The following is a 23918-nucleotide window of genomic DNA, read 5'->3' as shown; positions in this document are numbered from 1 at the left end:
ATATTGCCGTAAAGTCTTCCAGATTCTTTTTCGACAATTAAAAAAAAATATTGCAATATTTTTAAGTCGTTTTTAATATTCTCTTAATATTAAATTTTCAAGATAAAAAATCATACAAAATTTTTCCAAAAATCTTAAAAAATATTTTTATAATTGTGAAAATTTTTAAAGCTTTATTTCGAAGCATTCATATATCTACATTTTGTTAATTTTTTTTTGGAATTTCTTCACATTTTTGTAAAATTTCTTAGCATTTTTATCTATTTTTCAAAATGATTCGAATTTTCGCTAAAATTTTGTTAAAATCTTTTGAGATTAAAGTGTTAACATTTTCTACATTTTTTTCCATAAAGTTTTGAAAACGTTTGAAGTGTTTTCGAGTCTTTTTAAATTATCTTCAAAAATTAAATTTCTTAAATAAAAAAAAATGATTGGAAATTTTTCCAGTTATGTTAAGAAATTTTTGTTATTTTGTTGAAACTTTTCAAAATTCTTTTAAACAATTCAGTACAGTGAATCATAAACTTTGTACGTTGAGATTTTCTAAGCTTTTTGCCCATGATTTTATTTTTTATATGAAATTTAATTTGGCAAACATCCTAGAGGAACTAAAAATAAAATGATGTTCATAAAGATGAAAATAAAACTCCAGTGACCGGAAAATTGGATGTTTGCCTCCAGCAAAGTTTATCGTTTGTTACAAGCAGCCTTGATACTTTTTGTAAACAGGAAAATCCACCGTGTTCCCGTTTTCCAAAAATATCACAAGGAATGACAACAAAACGAACGTCGAATTATATTTTATTCTTGTTTGTTCTGTCGTTGTATCAACGATTCGATAAATTTTCTACTTTTATCACAAACTGGAAAATGGAAACATTTTTCCAATTTTTAATTAATGATTTCTGATGGTGAGTTCGAAATATGGCTTGTAGCTAAAGTAAATTAGTTTTCATAAAATCCCTTTTATATTCTGCATTCCTTTTATAAAAAAGAATGTCCCGTTTTCAATTAACAAAAAGGTTACTAACCTGAATTTATTTTCTGCCTGCCTTAATAATTGAAACGGAAACGACCAATTTAATCGTTGCGTGATTTTCAAAATAGTCGCATAAGCCGTTAGCCAGGGTTCTCCCTTTCACCGTGCCAAATTCTATTTTGAATTTTAAAATCACTTCAAAATAATATATTTATAATGAAAGGATTTTATTAAATTTAAAATATAATTTCCGTCAATAATATTCCATTTCATGAACATGCACTTTTAAATTTTGTAATTAAAGAAAAGAACAGTTACTTAATATTTCAAAATATCTGATTGTTCATTTAAAATTCATAATAGTACATTTTAATTGTTCTATTTAACGAAATTTAATTTTTAAGTCAAATTGTTGAATTTATTTGTATAAATAACATTTGAACCCAATTTAAAATTATTATAAAATTTGAAATGATTTCAAATAATTCAAACAAAGTGTCTACGTGTGCCAACAAAATCCGACTATTCGAGCCTAAATTTCGGTGCAAACAGGTCGCAGCCTAATTTAAAATCAAATATAGATTTTGGCAAATTTCGAACAAAAAATGTGGAAACTCTTTAAGAATTTTGACAGGCTTCAGAAGCATAAAAAGCATAATAAACTAATTTTAAGAAAATATTTAAAAAGATTTATAAAGATTAATAAAAGTTTCAAAAATGTATTTGGAAGATTTAAAGAAAATTTCTTTAATTTGGCAGTATTAAACAAAACTGAACGATTTCAAGGATTTTTATACTATTTAAAATAAAAATAATTTAACTTTTAATGTTAATAGGGAATTTTCAATCTTTTACAAATTTATAGTAGGAACTGGAATTTATTCAGGATAGTAATAGTTTTGACTTGGAACCGGGAATTTCCAAATTTTAACAAAGTCGAAGCTATTACTGGAAATTTTCGAAAAGGAACAAAATTCTGAAATGAAACAGGAAATTTTCCAAAGAATTTTAGTTCTGAGTTGAAGCAGGGAATTTTCAAATTTTACCCAATTCTGATTTGAAACTGGTATATATCCAAAAGAATTATAATTAGTCTTGTAAATAGGAATTTAAAAATTTAAATAAATTCCGAGCGGGAACACGGAATTTTTTTAAAGAATGAATTCTAATTCTAAGTTGAAACAGAATGTTTTCAAAGAAAATTTAAATTATGAATTGGTGCAGGAGATTATACAAAAAATTCTAATTCTTAGTTGAAATGGAGAATTTTTGAAAAGAATTAAAATTCTTTATTTGAACAGGGATTTTTTCAATAGAGTTTTATTTCTGAGTGGAGATAAACAATTTTCTTAAAGATTTGAAATTATGGATTTCAACAGGGAATTTTTAATTTGTAAGCAATTCTCAGCTGGAGTTAGAATTAAAAATTTCTTTAAATGGTACAATTTTGGACATTTTAAAATTTATTGATTGATTCTTCAATTCAGAGCATTGAGGATTTAGAGGATTTATATTTTTGGAACTAAATCAGAATCTTGGAGCTCTACAATTTATAAAAGATAAAATTTTTGAATTCGGCAGGTCAATTGCATTTAATTAAAAATTGTTCAGTTGAAAAGTTTTAGTAGCTTCCAATTTATGGGTGTAAATGATTGAGTATTTGAATACAAAATTGGTGAATGAAGCAACTTTTAAAATTCAAGAGTTTTTAAAAATATCATTGTCCGTGAAAAATGTTTGGCAACCTGGAAAAAACTAGAAAATGACCGGTAATTTTTTTTAAGCGGGCGGCCTCCCTGCTTACCCTTGTATTGTAGAAGTGTTGTAGAAATGTTGCAGATTTTAAAACAAATTTTAACAGCGTACTTTTAACATACCAAGAGTTGGCACACGCAGAGACGGTATAGAAATGACGGTATAGAAACCCTGGCTATTACTTTTTTAAATAAAGATAATCTAGCAACGTGCCCCGCTTGACAACGTGCCCCGCTTGACGTTTCCCACTTGACAAGTTTTCCCGCTTGACAACGTTTCCAACTTGACAACGTGCTCCGCTTGACAACGTGCCCCGTTTGACGACGTGCCCCGCTTGACAACGTTTCCCACTTGACAACGTTTCTCACTTGACAACGTGCCCCGGTTTCCCCTACTACTATTTAGCCTGCCCGGACAAGTGATTATGAAACTATTTCTTTGGTTTTATTCATCCCTTGGATGAATGGAAGGGGCTGGAGTGAAAAAGCGAAGTCGTCTCTGTTTCCACTTTTCACGACTCTCGACTAGCACGATATCTCCATTAGTATAAGCTTCATGCTCTACCCAGAACCAAGAGATCCTGGAGCATCGCTTTTCTCCGGCTCATATAAATTCTGTGCCGTTCCTCAAACATTTGCAGCTTTAAGAAACGCTGTGAGGCACCAACTGGTGCGGCAGTGTGTAATCATATATAACCGATGAGAGATAAGAGAGAGGCCAGTCAGAGAGTAATGTACTCGTGTGTACGCGCAGAATGAGAATTCACTTTGGCCTTCTTTGTATTTGTCTGCTTATCCCAACTTTTAATCCCACTTGAATAAAAGCTTACTTTATATCCTTCTTTTTTCAGGGACAAGGTCTTCAGACTCAACCTGAGTAATATCAGCCATTCTAACTGCGAAGTGAGTATTCTTTCATTTATTACTGATTACTAAACTTAGCTACCATCAACCGGGGTAATCATAAATCATTGCTATTATCCCGTACACCATTTTTTTCCTGATGGGATTTTATTGTATATTATGGGAATATTTTTCATAGAATATTCTGACAAGATCCTACAGGATGGCCGCTGGACCGGAAAACCGAGAAATGACTGGAAATTTATGATATCATTCTGTTTAGAATGCGTAATTCAAAAATCCTTCACAGGGTGGCCGCTGGACCGGGAAATGACCGAGAATTTTTTTTTTACAGGGAATTTTATAAATTAAAAAAAAACAATCCGTTCAACTTTGATTTCAACCGTTTCTTTCATAATTAGTTCAATTGTAATTCTTTAAATTATGATATAATTCTATTTAGAATGCGTAATTCGAAAATCTTTCACAGGGTGGCCGCTGGACCGGGCAACCGGGAAATGTCCAGGAATATTATGAAACCGGGAATAACCGGGAACTCATTTTTTTTACCGGGAACTTTAGAAATTTTTAGAAAAATAATCCGTCCAATTTTTATTTCAACCCTTTTTTTTAATTAGTAAAATTGTGATTTTTTTAAATTATGATATTAATTTTAGAATGCGTAATTCGAGAATCTTTAACAGTGTGACCGCTGGACCGGGAAATCGGAAAATGACCGTGGATTTATTTCTTGAACGGGAATTTTACAAATTTTGAGAGAAAAAAATCTGGCTATCTTTCATTTTGACCGTTTTTTTCATAGTTAATTAAATTGTGATTTTTTAAATTATGATATCATTCAGTTTAGAATGCCTAATTCGACAATCTTTCACAGAGCGGCCGCTGGACCGCGAAACCGGTAAATGACCGGGAATTTTATCAGATCGGGAAAATAGGTAAATGACCGGGAATTTATTTGTTGACCGGGAATTAATTTTTTTACCGGGAAATTTACTAATTTTTAGAGAAAAAAAATCCATCCAACTTTGATTTCAACTGTTTTTTAAAAATAATTAGTTAAATTGTGTGTCTGTGTTTTTTTAAAAATTATGATATCATTCAGCTTAGAATGCGTAATTTAACAATCTTTCACAGGGTGGCCGCTGGACCGGGAAATGACCGGGAATTTTACAAATTTTTAGAAAAATAAATCCGTCCAACTTTGATTTCAACTGTTTTTTAAAAATAATTTGTTAAATTGTGTTTTTTCAAATTATGATATCATTCAGTTTAGAATTATTAATTTGAAAATCTTTCATTGTAAAAATGTCAGTGAATATAAATTAATTAATGATTTTTAAAATTGAAAGAATTTCCAGATTTCAAATTTAAAAATTAAACTTATTCAATTGGAAAGTTTTAAACAAATGTAAACGCCCTGTTGAAACTTCATCAGCTATTTTTAACTTTAAAATACCTTCACAATGATATTTTTAGAATAAAAGGCTTTTATTAAATTTTAGTTGAAAATATTCCATTTTTAAACAGTACAATTTGACATTTTTCAATATTAAGATAAAGTAAAATGACCTAATATTTTGAAATATCTGACTGTGCATTTAAAATCAATAATTATAAATTAAATATTCAAAAATAAAAAAAACTTTACTTTGAACGTTACAATTTTATTGTTTTATTTCAAAAAATTGAATTTATAAGTCAAATTGTTGAATTTTTATGTGTAAATAACACATAAAAAATCTTATTTAAGTGAAAAATGTAGATTTTGGCAGATTTCGAACAAAAAATGAAGCTTTTTACCAATTTTAACAGACTTCAAAAGAATGATAACATTTCTTAAAATTGCTAGGAAAATTGAAAACTATTTTTTAGTCTGAAAAATTATTTGAAATGCGAATAATTTTAAAAGATATTCACAAGTTGTGAAAAGCTTTTAATAATATTTTTAAATTTGAAAAAATTTGAAACAACATGTAGATGTTTCAAAATCTTTAAATAATTTTTAAACTATTGAAAATTAAAATAATTTAAGTTTTAATTTTAACAGGGAATTTTCAATCTTTTTAAATTTATAGTTTGAACTGGAATTTATTCAGAATAGTAATATTTCTGACTTGGGACCGGGAATTTTCAAATTTGAACAATGTCCGAGCTGGTGCTGGAAATTTTCGAAAAGCAAAAAAAGTCTAAATTGAAACAGGAAATTTGTCCAAAGTATTCTAATTCTGATTTGAATCAGGGAACTTTTAAATTTTCACAAATTCTGAGTTGAAACTGGTATTTATTCAAAAGAATTATAATTTTTCTGGGAACAGAGAATGTTAAAATTTAAATAAATTCCGAGCTGAAACAGGATATTTTATAATAAAATGAATAACAATTATAAATGGAAAATTGAATTTTTTAAACACAATTTTAATCCTTAGTTGAAACGAGGTATTTTTGGAAAAAATTTTAATTATGAATTTAAATAGAGAATTAAAAAAAATTCTGTAATGAAACAAGGTACTTTGGAAGAAATTTAAATTAACTAATCATAAGCTAGAATTAGAATTTAAAATTGCTTAAAATCGTATAATTTCGAACATTTTTAATTTTATTGGTTGATTTCTCAATTTAGAGTATTGAAAATGACAACGTCGATTTATATTCTTAGAACTGAATCTTATTTAATTTAAAATTGCTCAGTTGAAAAGTGTAAGTAGCTTCCATTTTATACTTGTAAGTTATTAAGCATTTGAATACAAAATTTTTGAATGAAATAACTTTAAAAAATTTTAATTCAAAAGTTTCACTTTGAGTGATTTCACTCGCAGTTCAGTTTTTATTATTCAGAATGGAAACATTTTTAGATTAATTCTTCGATTTTTTAAACTTCATTAACCCTGAAAAATGTTTGCGAATCGGGAAAAAAACCGGGCAATGACTGGGAATTTTTTTCTTTGATTAAAACAGCCATCCTGATGCTAAAAAAAATGGTTAGACCTATTTTCAAGTGTTTGTTACAAAGTCTTTTATTTCTTTAGAGGGAAGTTTGAAGCCACAAACTTCAATATCACCCAGATCTGAAAATCGCATGCAAGACTTTTAATGAAGTCGTGGAATCGCCGGCATCGAAATCCCTGAAAAGCAAAGTATCGAAAACTTTCGAAATTTCAGACTGAATGCGAGAAAGTCGATGCATTGCAAAGTCAGCTAATCTTGCCTTTCGCTTCTTTCCGTTTCTGACTCGTTTCTAAAGAATCCTTTTCGGTTCATCTGATGCAAAATTTCCCGCATTCAAGTCTATCAAGTTTCAAGTATGAAGAGCTTTAAGAAAAATCTTGTGCAAGCTAATCTTCATATTTTTCGGAATGTTAATTAAACTAATTTCTCCAAGAGAATTATAAAACAAAAATGGAATCCTTAGATTCAGGTGAAGTGACCTTATTTAGCGGATTGACTAATCATCTCTGGTCTACAAGAATTCCCTTAAAAAAAGTTTGCTTCAATGTATCAATCGATTTTCTGAACCCGCGAATCCATTAGTTACACCAATCACCTTCGATTTGTAACTCTTTCAAGAGATTTGGCGCGCAAGACGCTGGAATCGAAGGGGTTTGGCGTGCTTGGCTCTCAAAGAGCGTATTTGCATTCACCATTTTCTTCAAGGTCAAAGAAATTTTCTTCGAATCAAAGAATTATTTCTGAGTGTAGAAAGAAAAAAATTGAAGCTACTACGTATTGTTTATTATATAAAATTTTTATTACGACTTAGGCAGTGGCGGAGCGCCGGATACATCCGAGGCGGTTTGCGTGCCAGATGCTGGAATCGAAGGCGTTTTCGCACGCCGGGCGCTTAAAGAGTGTATTTGCATTCACCATTTGTTTCAAAATCAAAGAAATTTTTTTCGCATTAAAGAATTTTTTCTGAGTGTAGAAACAAAAAAATAAAGCTACTGCATATTGTTTATTATTTTTTATAATTAATTTGAAACAAATCAAGTTTAAAAATATTGACGTGTTCGAGTATTATGAGTTAAATGATGCAAATATTATGACGTAGGCAGGGGTACAGCGCCGAATAATTCGGTGGCGTTTGGCGCGCTAAAGGCTAGATTCGAGTACGTTTGGCGCATCTGGCGCCCAAAACAGAATTTCATTTTTTCCGTTTTATTATTTTATGAACATTTCTATACCTAATACGCTTTATCTAATTTTATTAGTAAACAATATAAAGAAAAATATTAATATTTACAAAATTAATTGAATTATTGACACTATTTTTTATTAGTAAAACTTTTGGCCCGCTAAACGCTACTTTCAAGGACGTTTGTTGCATCTGGCGCTCAATACAGAATTACTTTTTTCTGGTTTATTATTTTATGAACATTTCTATACCTAATTTTACTCGTAAAAAATTTCAAGAAAACATAAATATTTACAAGATTTATTAAATTATTGACACTATTTTTTATTTGTGCCAAACGCTAGATTCAAGGACGTTTGGCGCATCTGGCGCCCAATACATAATTAAATTTTTTCGCTCCATTGTTCTATAAACATTTCTATAACTAATGCCCTTCGTCTAATTTTATTCGTAAGCAATATAAAGAAAAACATTAATATTTACAAAATTCATTGGATTATTGACACTATTTTTTATTTTTCAAGCGTTTGGCGCATTATTTATTATTTAATGAAAATTTCGATACCTAATACGCTTTATCTACTTTTATTCATCAAAATATATAAAATAATATATATTATATAAAATTTACAAAATTCATTGAATTATTGACACCATTTTTTATAAGGACGTTTGGCGCATCTGGCTTCCAATACATAATTAAATTTTTTCCGGTTTACTATTTTATAAACTTTTGTATACCTTATTAGCTTTATTTAATTTTATTCGTAAACAATATAAAGAAAAACATAAATATTTACAAAATTCATTAAATTGTTGACAATATTTTTTATTTGTAAATCATTTGGCGCGCCTAACGCTAGATTCAAGGACTTTCGACGCATTTGGCGCCTAATACATAACGAAATTTTTTCCCAATACGCTTTATCTAATTCTATAAGTAAAAAATAAAAAAAATAAAATAATGTGTACAAAGTTCATTGAATTATCGACACTGTTTTTTATTTGTGAAGCGTTTGACTCGTCAAACGCTAGATTCAAGGCCGTTTGGCACATCTGGCGCCCAATACATAATAAAATTATTTTTAGTCTATTGCTTTATAAACAGTTCTATAATTAATACTCTTGATCTAATTTTATTCATGAACAATATAAATAAAAACATTAATATTTACAAAATCCATTGAATTATTAACACTGCGTTTTATTTCTAAAGCGTTTGGCGCATCGGGTGCCCAAAAAATAATAAAATTTTTTTTCTGTTTATTATTTTATGAACATTTCTATACCTTATGCGCTTCATATATTTTTATTCGTGAAAAACATACAATATTTTTTATTTCTGAAGTGTTTGACCCGTCAAACGATAGATTCAAGGACGTTTGGCACATCTGGCTCCCAATACATAATAAAATTTTTCGGTTTATTATTTTATAAACATTTCTATGACTAATGCGCTTTATCTAATTTTATTCGTAAAAATAAAAAGAAAAGCATAAATATTTACAAAATTCATTGAATTATTGACACTATTTTTGCTTTGTAAAGTGAATCGAGTCCTGACAAGTGAAGTGGGGAATGAGGATCAGGATATTTATCGCCGATGTGTTAACGAGAAAAGTTTCGAACACTTGACCCGTATGAATGATATTTCGAATTATGGCACCTTTTCCCCAACCCTTGATGAAACTCGAGTCTGGGCTGTAGGAAACAATTACTTTGCTCAGCTGTTGGATCATAAATCCAAAAACGGTTCGGGAATCCCCTATGAAACTGTCAATCACTGGAGCGGGCCTTTTAGTGTCCCGACAGCTGACACGTCTCTACCTCGAAGCGATCTATTGTCAACCAACGAATCCGAGCCCCATGTCTGATCTTTCCCCCCCCCCCCCCCCCCTCAAAGACTCTCTGCTTTTTTCGCATCGAGTCTCATACCTTTTTCGCTTTTCGTATGTCGGACTTCAGAGCACAAAACGCTAGCATTAAAAACAGTGAAAATGGGCTCATTTTTCACGAAAATAGGGGTATGGGTTCTTTTAAATAAAAATAACAAAGGGGCCGTATTGAATTCTGTATGAAAGGTTTAAGAGAAAATTTAAATTATATTGTATATTCAACAAAAATGTTGAATTTGCAACTAAAAAAATATTGTTTACACCCAGCAGTTCAGATTTAAAAGAATAACAATTTTCAACAATATTATAACAATTGAAAAAAAATTAACCCTAATTGTAGAATTTATCCTGAAGGAAGAATTTTTAACAAAACAGTTCAATTTTTGAGTGAAAACGATGAATCGTGATTAAAATAGTATAAGTTTCAAAAGATAATTAAATTTTCAACAAAATACTTAGATTTTTGACCAAATGGAGTTATTTTAAACTTAATGTCTCGAATTGTTTAACAAACAAACAAAATTATACCTTGACCAGAAACAGTTTCATTTTTAACCGAATAGTTGAATTTTGAAGCTTCAAAACAATATTTAAAAAATAAAATTGCATTTTTAATCAAGAGAGATAAATTATTTGGCAAGAACTATTTTACCGAAATAAATGTTAATTTTCAATAAAACAGTTACATTTTCGACCCAAAAAAAAAAGGTTTTTTTTTTTTAACAAAACTGTTGAACTTTTGAAAAAAGGTCACTTTTTAACAAAATTTTATAATTTTCAACATAATAATTAAGTTTTCAAGAGGCCACTTGAATTTTTAACTAAACATTTAAATGTATGACAACAAAAAACGATTCATTTTCAACCAAAAATAGGATATTTAACTTTCGAGTTAAAAAGTTAATATTTAATTTAGAAAAAAAACTAATTTTAAACTTTTTTAATTCAAATAATAAGTTAAAAAAAATATAACATTTTAACAGAGGAGTTTAAATTTCAAGCAATTAGTATTTTAACAAAGGTTTTTGTTTTGAAAAAAAATTAATTTCAACACAAAAAAAGAGGGAAAAATTCTAATTTTCAACCCATATTTAAAAAATAATGATAGAAAAAAGTTGTACATTTTTGTAATTTTTGTTTTAATTTACCAAGAAAGATTTTTCAGTCGAGAGAAAATTTTTTGTAACCGAATGGTCGAATTTTCTAGAAAACAGTTAAAGTTTCAAACTAAAATTTAATTTTCAGCCAAATAGTTAAATTTTTTACGAAAATAATGGAATTTTTATACCAGAAACTCGAATTTTTAACAAGAAGTTGAATCTTTGAAACAAGAAAATGAATTTTCAACGAAACAGTGGAATTTTTAAGCCAAAAATACAAATTTGTTACAAAACAGTTTAATTTTTCGCTAAAGAGATACATCTGCAACTAATAAAATTAATTTTTAAAAAAGTAGTTCAGCTTTCAACAAAGTAGTTTAAGTTTCAATCAAAAGGATTAATTTTTTTCAAAAAAATGTGCAATTTCAGCCAAAGAATGTAATTTCCAACTAAAAGCAATCATTTGAAAAAATTTTGAACAGAATAGTTCAATTTTTCAGTAAAAAGATTAATCTTCAACTATTAAAATAAATTTTCAACTAATTATTTCCGCTTTCTAATACGTAGTTTAATTTTTATTTCAGAATTTCATTTTTCACCAAAACCAACGAATTTTTAACAAAATACAAACATTTACAGCAAAATATTTCAATTTTTAAATAAAAACGATAAATAATCAACAAAAAATGAACTTGTAAAATTTTCAATTAAAAAAATGAATTTTTAAGAGAAAAAAAAAACAAATTTTAAAAACATTGTTTCATTTTCAACCAGACAAATGAATTTTTAACAACTTAGTTAAACTTTTAACCAAGTAGTTTCAATAAAAAATGAAATAGTTACATTTTTATCTACAAATTATCCATTTTCACCAAAAAGTTGAATTATTTAGTTTGCAGTAAAAAATCATTAATTCTCATTTTCAACCGAAAAACCAAACGAATTTGCAATAAATTAGTTTAAATTTTAACAAAGTACGAGTGTTCAACTTTCAATCAAGTATTTGAATTTTAACTAAAAACAATCAATTTTTAGCCAAAAGTGGAATAGTTAAATTTTCACTTCAAAATACTTATTTTAAACAAAGAGAAAAGATTTTTAAAAAATAAGTTGAATTTTTAAGCAATAATAAATTTTTACCAAAGTAGTTCAACTTTCAAACATATAGTTCAAATTCTGAATAAAAAATTTTAAAAGCTGAATGGTCAACCGAAAAACTAAAAATTTTCACACAAAAAAAGTTCAATTTTTAATTCAAGAAAATGAATTCTTAACCAAAAAACAAAAAGAATTTTTAACAGAAAAAGTTCAACCTTCAACAAATAAAATTAATTTTAATAAGGTAGTTACACTTTCATCTAAATAGTTGAATTTTCAATAAAAAAATGCATTCTCAGCGAAAATTTTCACAGTTTCATCTTTAACTAAAAAAAAAAAAAAAATGTAGCCAAAAATGGAATAATTATATTTTCAGTTAAGAAATTCAATTTGATAAAAGTGATTTGCAAGAAAATACTTAAATCTTGAACCAATTAAATATATTTTCAACGAAGTATTTCAATCTATGACCCGGTAGTTGTATTTTTGACCAAAAACCATAACTTTGAAATCAAATGGTGTGAATTTTTCAATTTACAACAGAATAATCAAATTTTCAATCAAACAGTATAATTTTTAACCAAACGTAGTTGGATTTTGGTGATTAAAAAAGCGAGAAAAAGAGAAAGTTTCTAGAAAGCAGAGGCAAAAAAAATTCTTCAAAAAAGCGGAAAAAAGGAGAATAGGGGAAAGAGTGTGAAGTCTCGTATGTTCTTTTTTTCAACGCGGCCCTGCTTGCAACTCGTTAGATTTTTCGCACGCACAAACCGTGCTTTGTAGGCACGCGGTCGCCGCGCCGCTTCGTCGATACGCGACTCGTTTTTCCAATGTGACGCTCATTCAATTGTAGAAATTGAGTTAAAATTGCTTCGCTATCCGTGGCAATTGGTAGATTGACGGAGACGGAAAATTGCTTTTTAACCCTCTCAACCAATGCAGAGCCTTTCCTGGATTACGTAAACATGTATGTACGGGAATACCTACAACCGTTAAAAATTGGGAGAAGACTTACTAATATCCGATTGGGAAGGTATCACCTTGGAATGAAGTCATTGAGTGAATTCCGTCTATTCGATATCAAAGAGCGTTTGAGAAATGTGATTTTTATTGTTCTACTTCAACTCGTTTTGGGCAGTAGGAAAATAATGGAAAAAGTGTATAATGTTTTCAAAATGAAGAAAAAAAATGTAATCTTTAAAGTATGCCAACTTTTTTTCAAATATATTTAAGAGTTTTTGAGTTTTATTCATGTATGTAGCGCTTGGAGGATCGAAATGGGAACATCGATCGATGGGCCCATAATCTATTCAGTGAGTTTTCTGCCACGCATGATTCAGAGTAAGATTTTTATAAATCTGTCTTTGACATCTTCAATAGTTTTGAGATTGATAAAAAAATCAGGATTGCTGCAAGACCTGGAAGACCTGGAGAATTAATGGAATGTGGAAAAGTTATGGAAAATTTATAAAATTTTGTAAAAGCGACTGAATTTTTTTTTGTCGCAAATATTTCTAAGGCTTAACAACTATTTTAGTACTTTACAGCGAATTTTTAATATCCGATTTAATAGAAATTGTTCTTTTTTAAATAATAATAGGATTATGAACTAGTGGTTTATCATTCTTGAAATGTTGTATAACAGCTTTCGTGAAATATTTTTCAAACTTCTGATATCTTTGAAATCTTTGTGAAATCTTGAAAATATTTTTCGAATTTTTCAAAGCTTTCCGAAATCTATTGAAATATTTAAGAAATCTTTAAAATCCTTCCGAAGTCTTTAAAATCCTACTTAAGTCTTTAAAATCCTTTGAAAGTAATTTTTTTCAATTATTAAACATATGAATATTTTTTTATAAATCTTTCCAAAACCTTTGAAACATTTGAAAAATCTTTCTGAAATCATTGAAATCTTTATAAAATTATTAAAATCTGTATGAAATCATTGAAATCTTAGTAAAAGATATTCAAATCTTTGAAATTTGTGTGCTATCTTTATGAAATCATGATGAAATATTTTAAAATATTTTAAATAATTTCACGAAGATTTCGAGAAAGTCAAAATATTGTAAAACGTTTCAGAAAGATTTCAAGTTAAAATAAAATAAAATATTTCAGAGGATTTCAAATATTTCACAAAGATTTCAATGATTTCGATGAGATTTCAAAGATGTCATTTATTTCGCAAAGACTTCAAACGATTTCGAAATATTCCATAATAATTGTAAAGGTCTCACAAAAATTTTACTGCTTTTACGAAATTTTTATAAAAATCTTAAAATATATCGAAATATTTCAGGAATATTTCGAAGATTTCACGATTCCAAAACATTTCAAAAGATATTATGGAATAATTTTTTTTTTTTAACAAAAAATTATATTTTCTTAATTTCACAAAGATTTCAATGATTTTAAAAACATTTTAGATTAAAAAATATTTCAAAACACTTAAGAAAGTTCCAAAACATTTGAAACGATTTCAGGATGATTCTAAATATTTTACAAAAATTTGAAAGATTTTAAAGGGTTTTAAAATACTTCATGAAGATTTCGAAAAATGCGAAATATTTCTAAACATTTCAAAACGTTTTCCAATATTTCATAAGATTTTACAAAGGTTTCAGTGATTTTATCAAAATGTCAAAGATTTTAAGAGATTTGAAAGATTTTATAAAATTTCAAAATACTTTACGAAAATTTCGAAAAATGCGAAATATTTCCGAACATTTCAAAATGTTTTCCAATATTTCATAAGATTTTACAAAGATTTAAATGATTTTATCAAAATGTCAAAGATTTTAAGAGATTTCAAAGTATTTCTCGTAAATTTCATACAATTAAAAATATTTAATAATATTTCAAAACGTTTTAAAAATTTTCAAAATTATCTAGAAAGATTTTGAAAAAGTTTTCAATGAATTAACAAAGATTTCAAAATATTCTCTAGTGATTACATAGATTTTACCAAATTTTTACAAAAATTTCAATGATTTTAAAAGATTTCAAAATATTTAATCATTATTTTAAGGTTCTCCTCAAGGTTTCAATGATTTCAGATAGATCTTATTTATTTCGAAAATATGTAATAAAGCTTTTAAAGACTTCACAAGGATTACCATGATTTCACAAAAAAATCAATGATTTAAAAAAAATGTAACAAAAATTTTTAAGATTTTTAAGGATTTCATAATACTTTTCACGAAGATTTCGAAAAAGTAAAAATATTTCGGAACATTTCAAAAAGTTAAAAATTTTTTAATAATGATATCAAATAATTTATAAGATTTTAAATTTTGCACAAAGATTTAAGTGATTTTACCAAAAATTCAAAGATTTTCAAGGATTTCAGTAATTTCCCAGACATTTAAATTAATCATTTTATAAAGATTTAAATGAGTTCACGAAAATTCCGTAGATTTTAAAATCTTTGAAGTTTGAATGAAATATTTTGAAAATTATTGAGATTTTTACGAAATTTTCGTAAAATCTGTAAAATCATTGTGAAATATTTTGAAATTTGTTGGCATTGTTGTGAAACGTTTCTAAAACAATTAATATATTTGCCAAATCGTCTTGGATCTTTTTAAAATATTTAAAATCATTTTGAAATCTGAAATTTCATTTAAATTAACTGGAATATTTAGGAAGTCTAGACCTCGAATTTTTTTCAAAAATAATCCTGAAAAACATGGAAAAGTCTTGTAATGTCCAAACCAGACATCTGTAGCAACCCTGAAAATAATATTCAGAATGATTAGTTAATTTAAACTTTTTCAACATTTTTTTCGCCTGTACTACATTTTAATCTTCGAGCATAATAAAAAGTATGACCTAGTTGTTTTGGGACAGAAAACATGGAACTAAAGAAGAAAACGAAGAAATTTTCCACAGACAGTTTCTCTATCGATCGATCAAGACAAACGAAAAAGAAAAGCTCTATATTTTCTTCCGTAGTTGTTCGTGCTTTACATGTATCATGATAGTACCTCTACGATTTTCCGCCTCATATTTCTCACATGGCTCCTGTACAACCGATAAGGCTCGTGGAATGTCAATAGTCTCAAGTTGTAATACATTATGTATTTAGGTAGCCAAACTTCTTCTTAAATTGCTAAATTATACGATAGAAATATAGTCGTAGGTCAGGGAAAACCTGGAAATCGGGAAAAAGTTAGAAAATTTTATTGGCTGCGAAAGTAAGACGAATGATAGCTTTAAAAGAAGTCCAAGATTATTAAAAATGGTAATTATTTCTCATGAAAAGAAAATAGGATAAAACGAGAACAAACAAAATAGAGAAAAAATAATACCACTTAATTTATTATAAATAACTGAGAAAAAAATCCCTCGACTTGTTTTAATTTCGTGGATAACAATTCAAGCTTTAACATCCACACGAAACATAATTACGATATACACATTAGGAGTCATTTGACCGAAATAGCGCAAACTAAATTCCCCAATTTTTTTAACGCTTGTGTTTCACCAGTAATTTCTGCATGAGTTCCACTTTTCGTTTCAAATATGTGCTGCATTCATTACTTCCGCTTCAGGTTATCCTCGAATAATTAATTATGTTAAATTAACGATTGATCAAATGTTTAATTAATGCTCGAAATTCGGGAGTATTAGAAGCAGGGAGTTTTAATTACAGTTCTGAAAATTAATACGCTAATGCACAAATACAAATAGTATTTTAATTGTTTTTTCTTATTCTGAATTTCACATTTTGTTATAATATATTAACAAAAATTGATCTAAAATCCTCTACTATTCAGGAACCTTTAATCAGAAACGACGCAAAAAGCGAGGGATTATCTGCTTTTAGATTTATGAAGAATTCGTCAATAATTCCAGAAAATCCTGAATCTTTTATCACAGTCTCATTCCGCAAGATCGGCTGCACACTGCATGTGGTGGCATGGGAGCGGTTTGAGTGAAATCCCATTGCTACGACGTTGCCACCACAGGGTTCGATTCCATGGAGAATTACAGTCCACTGGAATGGGGTTTCGATTTTACTTTGGTCGATTGAGGGAAGGGGTTCGACCGTAAAACGTTAACGCCAAACCGCATAAACTGCTCTCCTTCCTTTCCTTCGCCGAACTAAAGTGAATGGTAAACGTTTGTAAAAATGTGTGCTGGAAGGTTTTAAGAAGGTTGAGCTCAAAGAATGAGTTAAGCCCCTTTGCCATTTCATTTCCTCGAATACCTTTTAAAAATTCTTCCTCAAATAAAGTCGAATTCGAAAAATAGTTTTCACGACTACTTACACAAACAAAAGCTAAATCTTTCGAAACTAAACTTTAATTTAAAACCAAGAAAGTTCGAAATCGTGGCGCATTCAAGTTTTAAAAATTAAATTGACGTCTTCTGGCGCGTTAGGCGCTAAAATCGACGGCGTTTGGCACGTCAAGTGTTGAAATCGACTACGCTTGGCGCACCAGGCTCTGGAATTGACGGTTTTTGGCGCGTCAAGCGTTAAAATCGTCGGCTTTTAAAGCATCAGGCGCTGAAATAGAAGGCGTTTGAAACGTCAAGCGATTAAATCGACGTCTTCTGGTTCATCGGACGATAAAATCGGCATAGTTTGGCGCGTCAGAGACTAAAGCTGATGGCGTTTGGCGCATAAATCGTTTAATTCGACGTCTTCTGGCGCATTAGGAGCTAAAATCAAGTGCGTTAGGCGTGACAGGCTCTACATTCGACGGATTTGGGGGCGTCAAGCACAGAAATCGACTGCGTTTGGCGCGTCAAGCGCTTAAATCCACATTTTCTGGCGCATCAGACGCTAAAATCGACGTCGTTTGGCGCGTCAGGTGCTGAAATCGACTGTGTTTGTTGTGCTAGGCTCAGGAATTGACCGCGTTTGGCGCGTCAGGCGTTGTCATCGACTGCGTCTGGCGCGGCAGATTCTGAAATCGAAGGCGTTTGGTGCATCAAGCGTTTACATTGACATCTTTTGGTGCGTCAGGCGCTGAATTCGACTGTGTTTGTCTTGCTAGGCTCAGGAATTAAATGCGTGTGGCGCGTCAGGCGCTGTCATCGACTGCGTTTGACAAGCCAGTTTCTGAAATCAAAGGCGTTTGGTGCGTCCAGCGCTTAAATCGACGTCTTCTGGCGCGTCAGACGCTAAAATCGATGCCGTTTGGCGTGTCAGGCGCTGAACTCGACTGTGTTTGTGTCGTGCTGGGCTCTGGAATTGACGGCGTTTGGCCCACAAGGTTCTAAAATCGAAGGCGTTTGACGCAACAAGCGCTTAAATGGACATCTGCTGTCGCATCTGACGCTAAAATCGATGTCTTTTGGCGCGTCAGGCGTTGAACTCGACTGTGTTTGTCGTGCTGTGCACTGGAATTGACGGCGTTTGGCGCGTCTGGCGCTGTCCTGAACTGCGTTTGGCGCAACAAGCGCTTAAATGGACATCCGCTGGCGCGTCAGATGATAAAATCGATGGCGTTTGGTGCGTCAGGCGCTGAAATCGACTAGGTTTGGTGCGGCAGTTTCTATGCAATAATAATGTGACATCTTTTTCTATTTCAAGAATGATAAAAAAAGTTAAAAATAATAACATTGTATAGGAACTGATTTCTACCTATATTTGGTTTATTCTTCCCCTTTTACTGCATGAATTTATCCACTCCATTAAATTTGAAAGCTTCTTAGAGTTTCAATGAAAGGCAGTATTTATTCCTATCCGCGTAAAAGGAAAAGCATGGGAGTTGACCATAAAAGTCTCTCTCGGTTGAGTCAAGGGGGAATGGACGACAACAACGAGAATGGACTAGCAAAGAGTATTGAAGGTAATATTTGGTGGGGAAAATATAAGAAGGCGAAGTGGAGTTGCACGATCCAATTTTGCATTTTGCATACATACATACCGATCGCAAGTGTAACTCAAAGGTATTAAGTTACGCGCAGCCAGCACTCTTGTATACAAGATCATATCGAAAGTGCATGCTATAACACAATATCGATTCACTGACTTAAAGATACTGTCCTCTCGTTTTACGACTTTCCCCAATTCCTCCCTCTGCTCTCTTCTCAGCAGGACAGAAGAATATCATATGATAATCCCACACGAGACTACCATGAAAAATTTTATTCCCTCTAAAGAAGGATTGCTTCAACGAGTAAACTGAAACAGATATAAATATATCTTTTGAAGATATTGTTGCAGGAGGGTGGTCTAAATTCATAACCTTAAAAAATTAGTTTTTGAATTTTTGTCTTGCTGCTTCTTAAAATTGTGAATGGGTCCTAAAAATTAAGAGTCTGATAATTGGAGCAAGATCGGTTAGTTTAGCTCGGGCAGTTATCTAGTTCTGTACCACCACCCATCAATTCTAGAAATCTTCCGATTTATAAAATGTCATTTTGCAACTACTAACTCAAAATTAATTGTTTAAAAGATATAAAACCACAACTTTCGTGCAGCAATCGAGGTTCCTTCTATATTAAAAATTTGTCTTCAAGGAAGCGGTAGAATTTATCCTCCAGATAAAATAAAGCGTAAAAAGTATACTATATACTCGAAAGTCAGCGTAAGGTTGGTTCCGCACAAAATGTATATTTAATACCGTCATTTTTGGAAGCAACAGGGCGCGGGCGGTTGGTTTATATTTCAGGAGTTAGCAAGGTTGTTTAGTGCTTTTCTCTACTCCATCGAGCATTTTGTACATACCAGGGGGGGGGGGGGGGGGGTATCAAGGCAGCAAACACTTTCATGTTTGTACTACATCTTCGACAGTCGTATACCTCATCCAACGTTTTACAGCCGTGTAAATCCTACCAGTTTCCTTAATACTTTAGAGGTAGCAGGTAAACGTAAAACCGCCTTATACTTCGACGAGCATCGTCCCCGCCGGCCAATTCGCCTTAGAGGATGTACGATCCTGTCGAAACTCACCCTACAATTTCTCCCAGTGATCCTCCAGCTTTATTGGACCGTCTCTTGTTTATCGATTTCGATTCCATGTCGTACGTGATTCGATCTTTGCCTGGTTCTACTTATCCAGTTTCGCCCTCTCCAGCATTTCATCTCTGCCGGTTAGTACATTGTTAATGAATCATCCCTCAGGAAGGGAAAAATTGCTTCTAATCCTTAAAAGGTTAGCTACATCTTGCCAATCATCTAATTTGAATTACGAGCACAAAAATCGGCATTTCGCGCAATAATAGGCACACGGCGCAATAATAGGCATTTGTCGCAAGAATAGGCAGTTGGCGGAAGAATAGACATTTGGCGCAAGAATAGGCTTTTGGCGCAAGAATATACGCATTGCGCAAGATTAGGCACTTTGCGCAAGATAAGGCATTTGGCGCAATAATAGGCATTTGGCATAAGAATAGGCACATTGTATAAGAATAGGCGCATCGCGCAAAACTAGGCATTTGGCGCAAGCAGGGTGGCCGCTGGACTCGAAAACCGAGAAGTGAACGTAAATTTGTTGAGATCGGGAAAAACAGGTTCGATTTCAAGTTTTTAAAATAATTAGTCGACTTTTTATTCATATCAATTACGACATCATTCAGTTTACAATGTGTAATTACAAAATCTTCTACTTTAAAAATTTTCCAATTGATGTTTTCATTTATAATTTAAAGAACTTTAAAATGCAGTCTTGAAGACTTAATAAATAATTAAAAATGAAAAGCGTTTGAAGTTGAAAGTGTTTGTTAAATGCTTTTTTATTTTATCAACAGTAAATATAAATAAATTATTTTGAAAATGAATCTGTACTTCAAGCATTGAAAGGGAAAAATAATTTATTCCACAACACTTAGTCTTTAAAAAACGCAAAGGTCCGATTGAAACTTTATAAACGGTTTTTAACTTAAAAATAACTTTATTATGTTTTACATCAAAAGTCTTGAATCTTAAAATTTTCAAAGTGCTTTCAAACTTTGAAAGTTACAATTTTGATTGATCTTTTAAAAACGTTTAATTAGTAAGTGAAATTGTTGAATTAATTTTGAATTTGAAATGATTTGAAATAATATAAACGAAGTGTGTACCGAAAAAATTGGGCTATTCGTACAGATATTTCGTGCAAATAGCCAAAGCTTAATTCAAAACCAAATATAAATTTTTGCACTTAAAAAAATTTGAAACTTGTTAAGATTTGTGAAAGCCGCCAAAAGAATAAAAACATTTTTTTAAGATTCTTAGGCAAACTGAAAATAATTTTTCATTTTGTAAAATTATTTTAAGAGAATATTCAAAAAGATTTGAAAAGAAAAATTGTTAAAAAAGAATTTGGAAGATCTTAAGAATTTTTTTTTTAAATTCGCAGGATTTTCTAAAAATTATAGGAGAAATTTTTAGAAGTTTCAGAAGTCATAAAAAATTTTCCAAAATTTTTATTTTTCATTTTTTAACGTTTCTAGCTTAAAATAGTTTAAAATAATATAATTTAAATTATTTAAAGTTTATTGATTGTTTAGAGCATTGAAAATGATAACTTTGATTATTTTTTTACAATTTTTGTCTGAATCTTTGACCTCATTAATTTATAAAATTCTAAATGTTGCAGTTTATCTGTATTTCATTTAAAATTGTTCAAAATTTTAAGACCGGGAAAAACCGGGAAATGATAGTGAATTTATTCTTTGATCGAAAATTTTACAAATATTTAGAAGACTAATTTTTCCAAATTCGATTTCAATTGTTTAAAAAATAATAAGTCGAATTGTTATCCTTTTCAATTATGACATTGTTCATTTTACAATGCGTATTTAGAAAATCTTTTATTTTACAAATTTTCTATTTGATGTTTTCATTTTTAATTTCAAGAATTTGAAAATAAAATTTTAAAGATTTAAAGAAATTTTTTTTTAATTTGTAGGATTTTATAAAAATTGTTGGAAAAATTCGATTTGTTCTAAAGATACTTAGAAGTTATAAACAAATTTTTAAAATGGTTTTAAATTTTAATAAATTAAAGAAATTTCTACGTTTCTCCAGATTTTGAAATAAAATTTTAAAGTTGTTCGAGGATCTTTAAACTATTTAAAATAAAAATAATTTAACTTAAAATTTAAGAAGTTTAAAAAAATGTAATTTTTCATTATTAACGTTTCTAGCTTGCATTTGTTAAAAATAATATAATTTAAAAAATTTAAAGTTCATTGATTCGTTAGTTTAGAGCATTGAAAATAATAACGTAGATTACATTTTTACCATTTTTTTCTGAATCTTTGAACTCATTAATTTACCAAATTTAAACATTATAATGTCCAATTGAAAAGTGTTAGTACCTTCATTTTTTTACGCGTATATTATTGAGAATTTGAATACAAAATTTTTGAATGGGAACCGGGAAGTGACCGGGATTTTTTTCCTTGGATTAAAACGATCACCTTGCGCAAGAGTCGACATTTGGCGCAAGAGTCGACATTTGGCGCAAGAATCGACATTTGGCGCAAGAATCGACATTTGGAGCAAGAATCGACATTCGGCGCAAGAATCGGCATTTAGAGCAAGAATCTGAATTTGGCGGGTCTGACGTTTTACCACTGCTTTTCGGGTTTGATTTGTAATTCAAAAACGTTCTAAGATGAGATAATTATTGAATAATTTTAATTCTCTCTGTATTTAAAAAAAAAACTAACAAACGAAAATACACAATTGTATGATAAATTAATAGGACATATTTTTAATCTTCGTTCTGATTTTATTATTGTCGCGAGGAAGATTGTCTAAATATTGGGCTTATTATTTTATTTTCCTGGATATTTAAAATCAGACTCTTGTTAATGGAAATTAAAAAAAATATCGAGTAGCAAGAATTCCCTTGACATTTCAATTAAATTAATGGTCTTGAAGCAACCAGGTGTCATTTCCAGTCCACTTCCAATTCACAGATTTTCTCCATTCAACAAAATTAGTCGCGGAGTGTTCCGCAATGGCTTTCCTTTAGGTAGGGAATTATTTTATGCTTGATATCTCTTTGCATTACACGTATGTAAAATAAGCTCCGAGGGAAGCAAGGAATTATAATGATATATTAACGGCTGGATAAAGCCACGTTGCATTAAATTGATAAGCTGAAGTTATATTAAAAACTTTTTATTTCATAGCCTTATATTTTAGCATTTTTTCTCGACTATATTTCATTCAGATTATTTTTACTTTAGTTTATAATTTTGAATATTTTTTAATTTTTAGGGGTTAACTTCCCTTGCATTCAAGACAGGTTTGATTTTCGTAAATTGTAAAATAAATACCATGAAATATTTCCTTTCTTTATTTCTTGTTAAAAATGACTTAATCTTTATTTTTATTTGAAAATTTGAAAAAGCGCTCATTGATAACTGCATTAAATTTAAGAAAAGAATACCTTGACTAAATAAAAAAATAATAGTGTTTTTTTCTTTCGCTTTATTCAAAAGTCTTCATTGTCATCCAGTTTTAATTTAAAAAAGTTCATTCGATTCCTTGAAAGGTTTTTTACAATTCTATTCATTTCATTTAACAATTTTTAAAATAATATTTAATAAAAACCTGAGGAACATAAATCGAATGAAATTTTACGAATTTTGCGTCAAGCGGAAGTAAAATCACAAATATGGAAATAATTTTAATTAATTGAACAATTGTCTGCTACCATTTGTTTATTATTTACGTCTAGATTTCTCTCTTAAAATTTGTTATACATTTTTTAATCAAATAATTACAATTTTAGTGAACATGAATTTTTTTTAACGGTGCTATTTACACACATTGTTTGTTCTGTCTGCGATGATATCAAACATATGAAGGTCCGGGTTTATACCTACAAGGTTTATAATAAAATAAAGGCAAAAATAAAAAAAGCTCTAATATGAAAAATTATTTTTGTTATCTCACGAAAACACATTGAATGAAATACTTAAAGAATTTTTTTCACGAAATATAAATATATTCACATTCAAGCTGGAATATAACAAATAAAATTTTTATAAACAATAATCTTAAAAGAATCCAAAATATGGCAGCATAAATACACTTTTAATGACATTTGTGATTGAATTAGTATCTCAACTTTTTCGCAAGTTATTAAAACGGAATATCCTCGAAAGTCTGAAATTTAAATATGTTGCCTTAAAAGCCATTTATAA

The 23918-nt window shown here is 29.7% G+C and overlaps 1 protein-coding gene across 1 annotated transcript in view; it reads left to right on the top strand.

The window, feature by feature from the left end:
- Window positions 1-23918, top strand: part of LOC117181782 (semaphorin-2A) — a 466531-nt gene that overhangs the window by 393015 nt on the left and 49598 nt on the right. The window contains exon 3 of the mRNA XM_033374751.1: window positions 3585-3636. Within this exon, the coding sequence (XP_033230642.1) occupies window positions 3585-3636 (52 nt within the window). The remainder of the gene's footprint in view (window positions 1-3584; window positions 3637-23918) is intronic.

Source organism: Belonocnema kinseyi, chromosome 10 (genome assembly GCF_010883055.1).
Source record: "Belonocnema kinseyi isolate 2016_QV_RU_SX_M_011 chromosome 10, B_treatae_v1, whole genome shotgun sequence".
NCBI classification, from domain to species: Eukaryota; Metazoa; Arthropoda; class Insecta; order Hymenoptera; family Cynipidae; genus Belonocnema; species Belonocnema kinseyi.
This window is presented reverse-complemented; position numbering and strand designations above follow the sequence as displayed.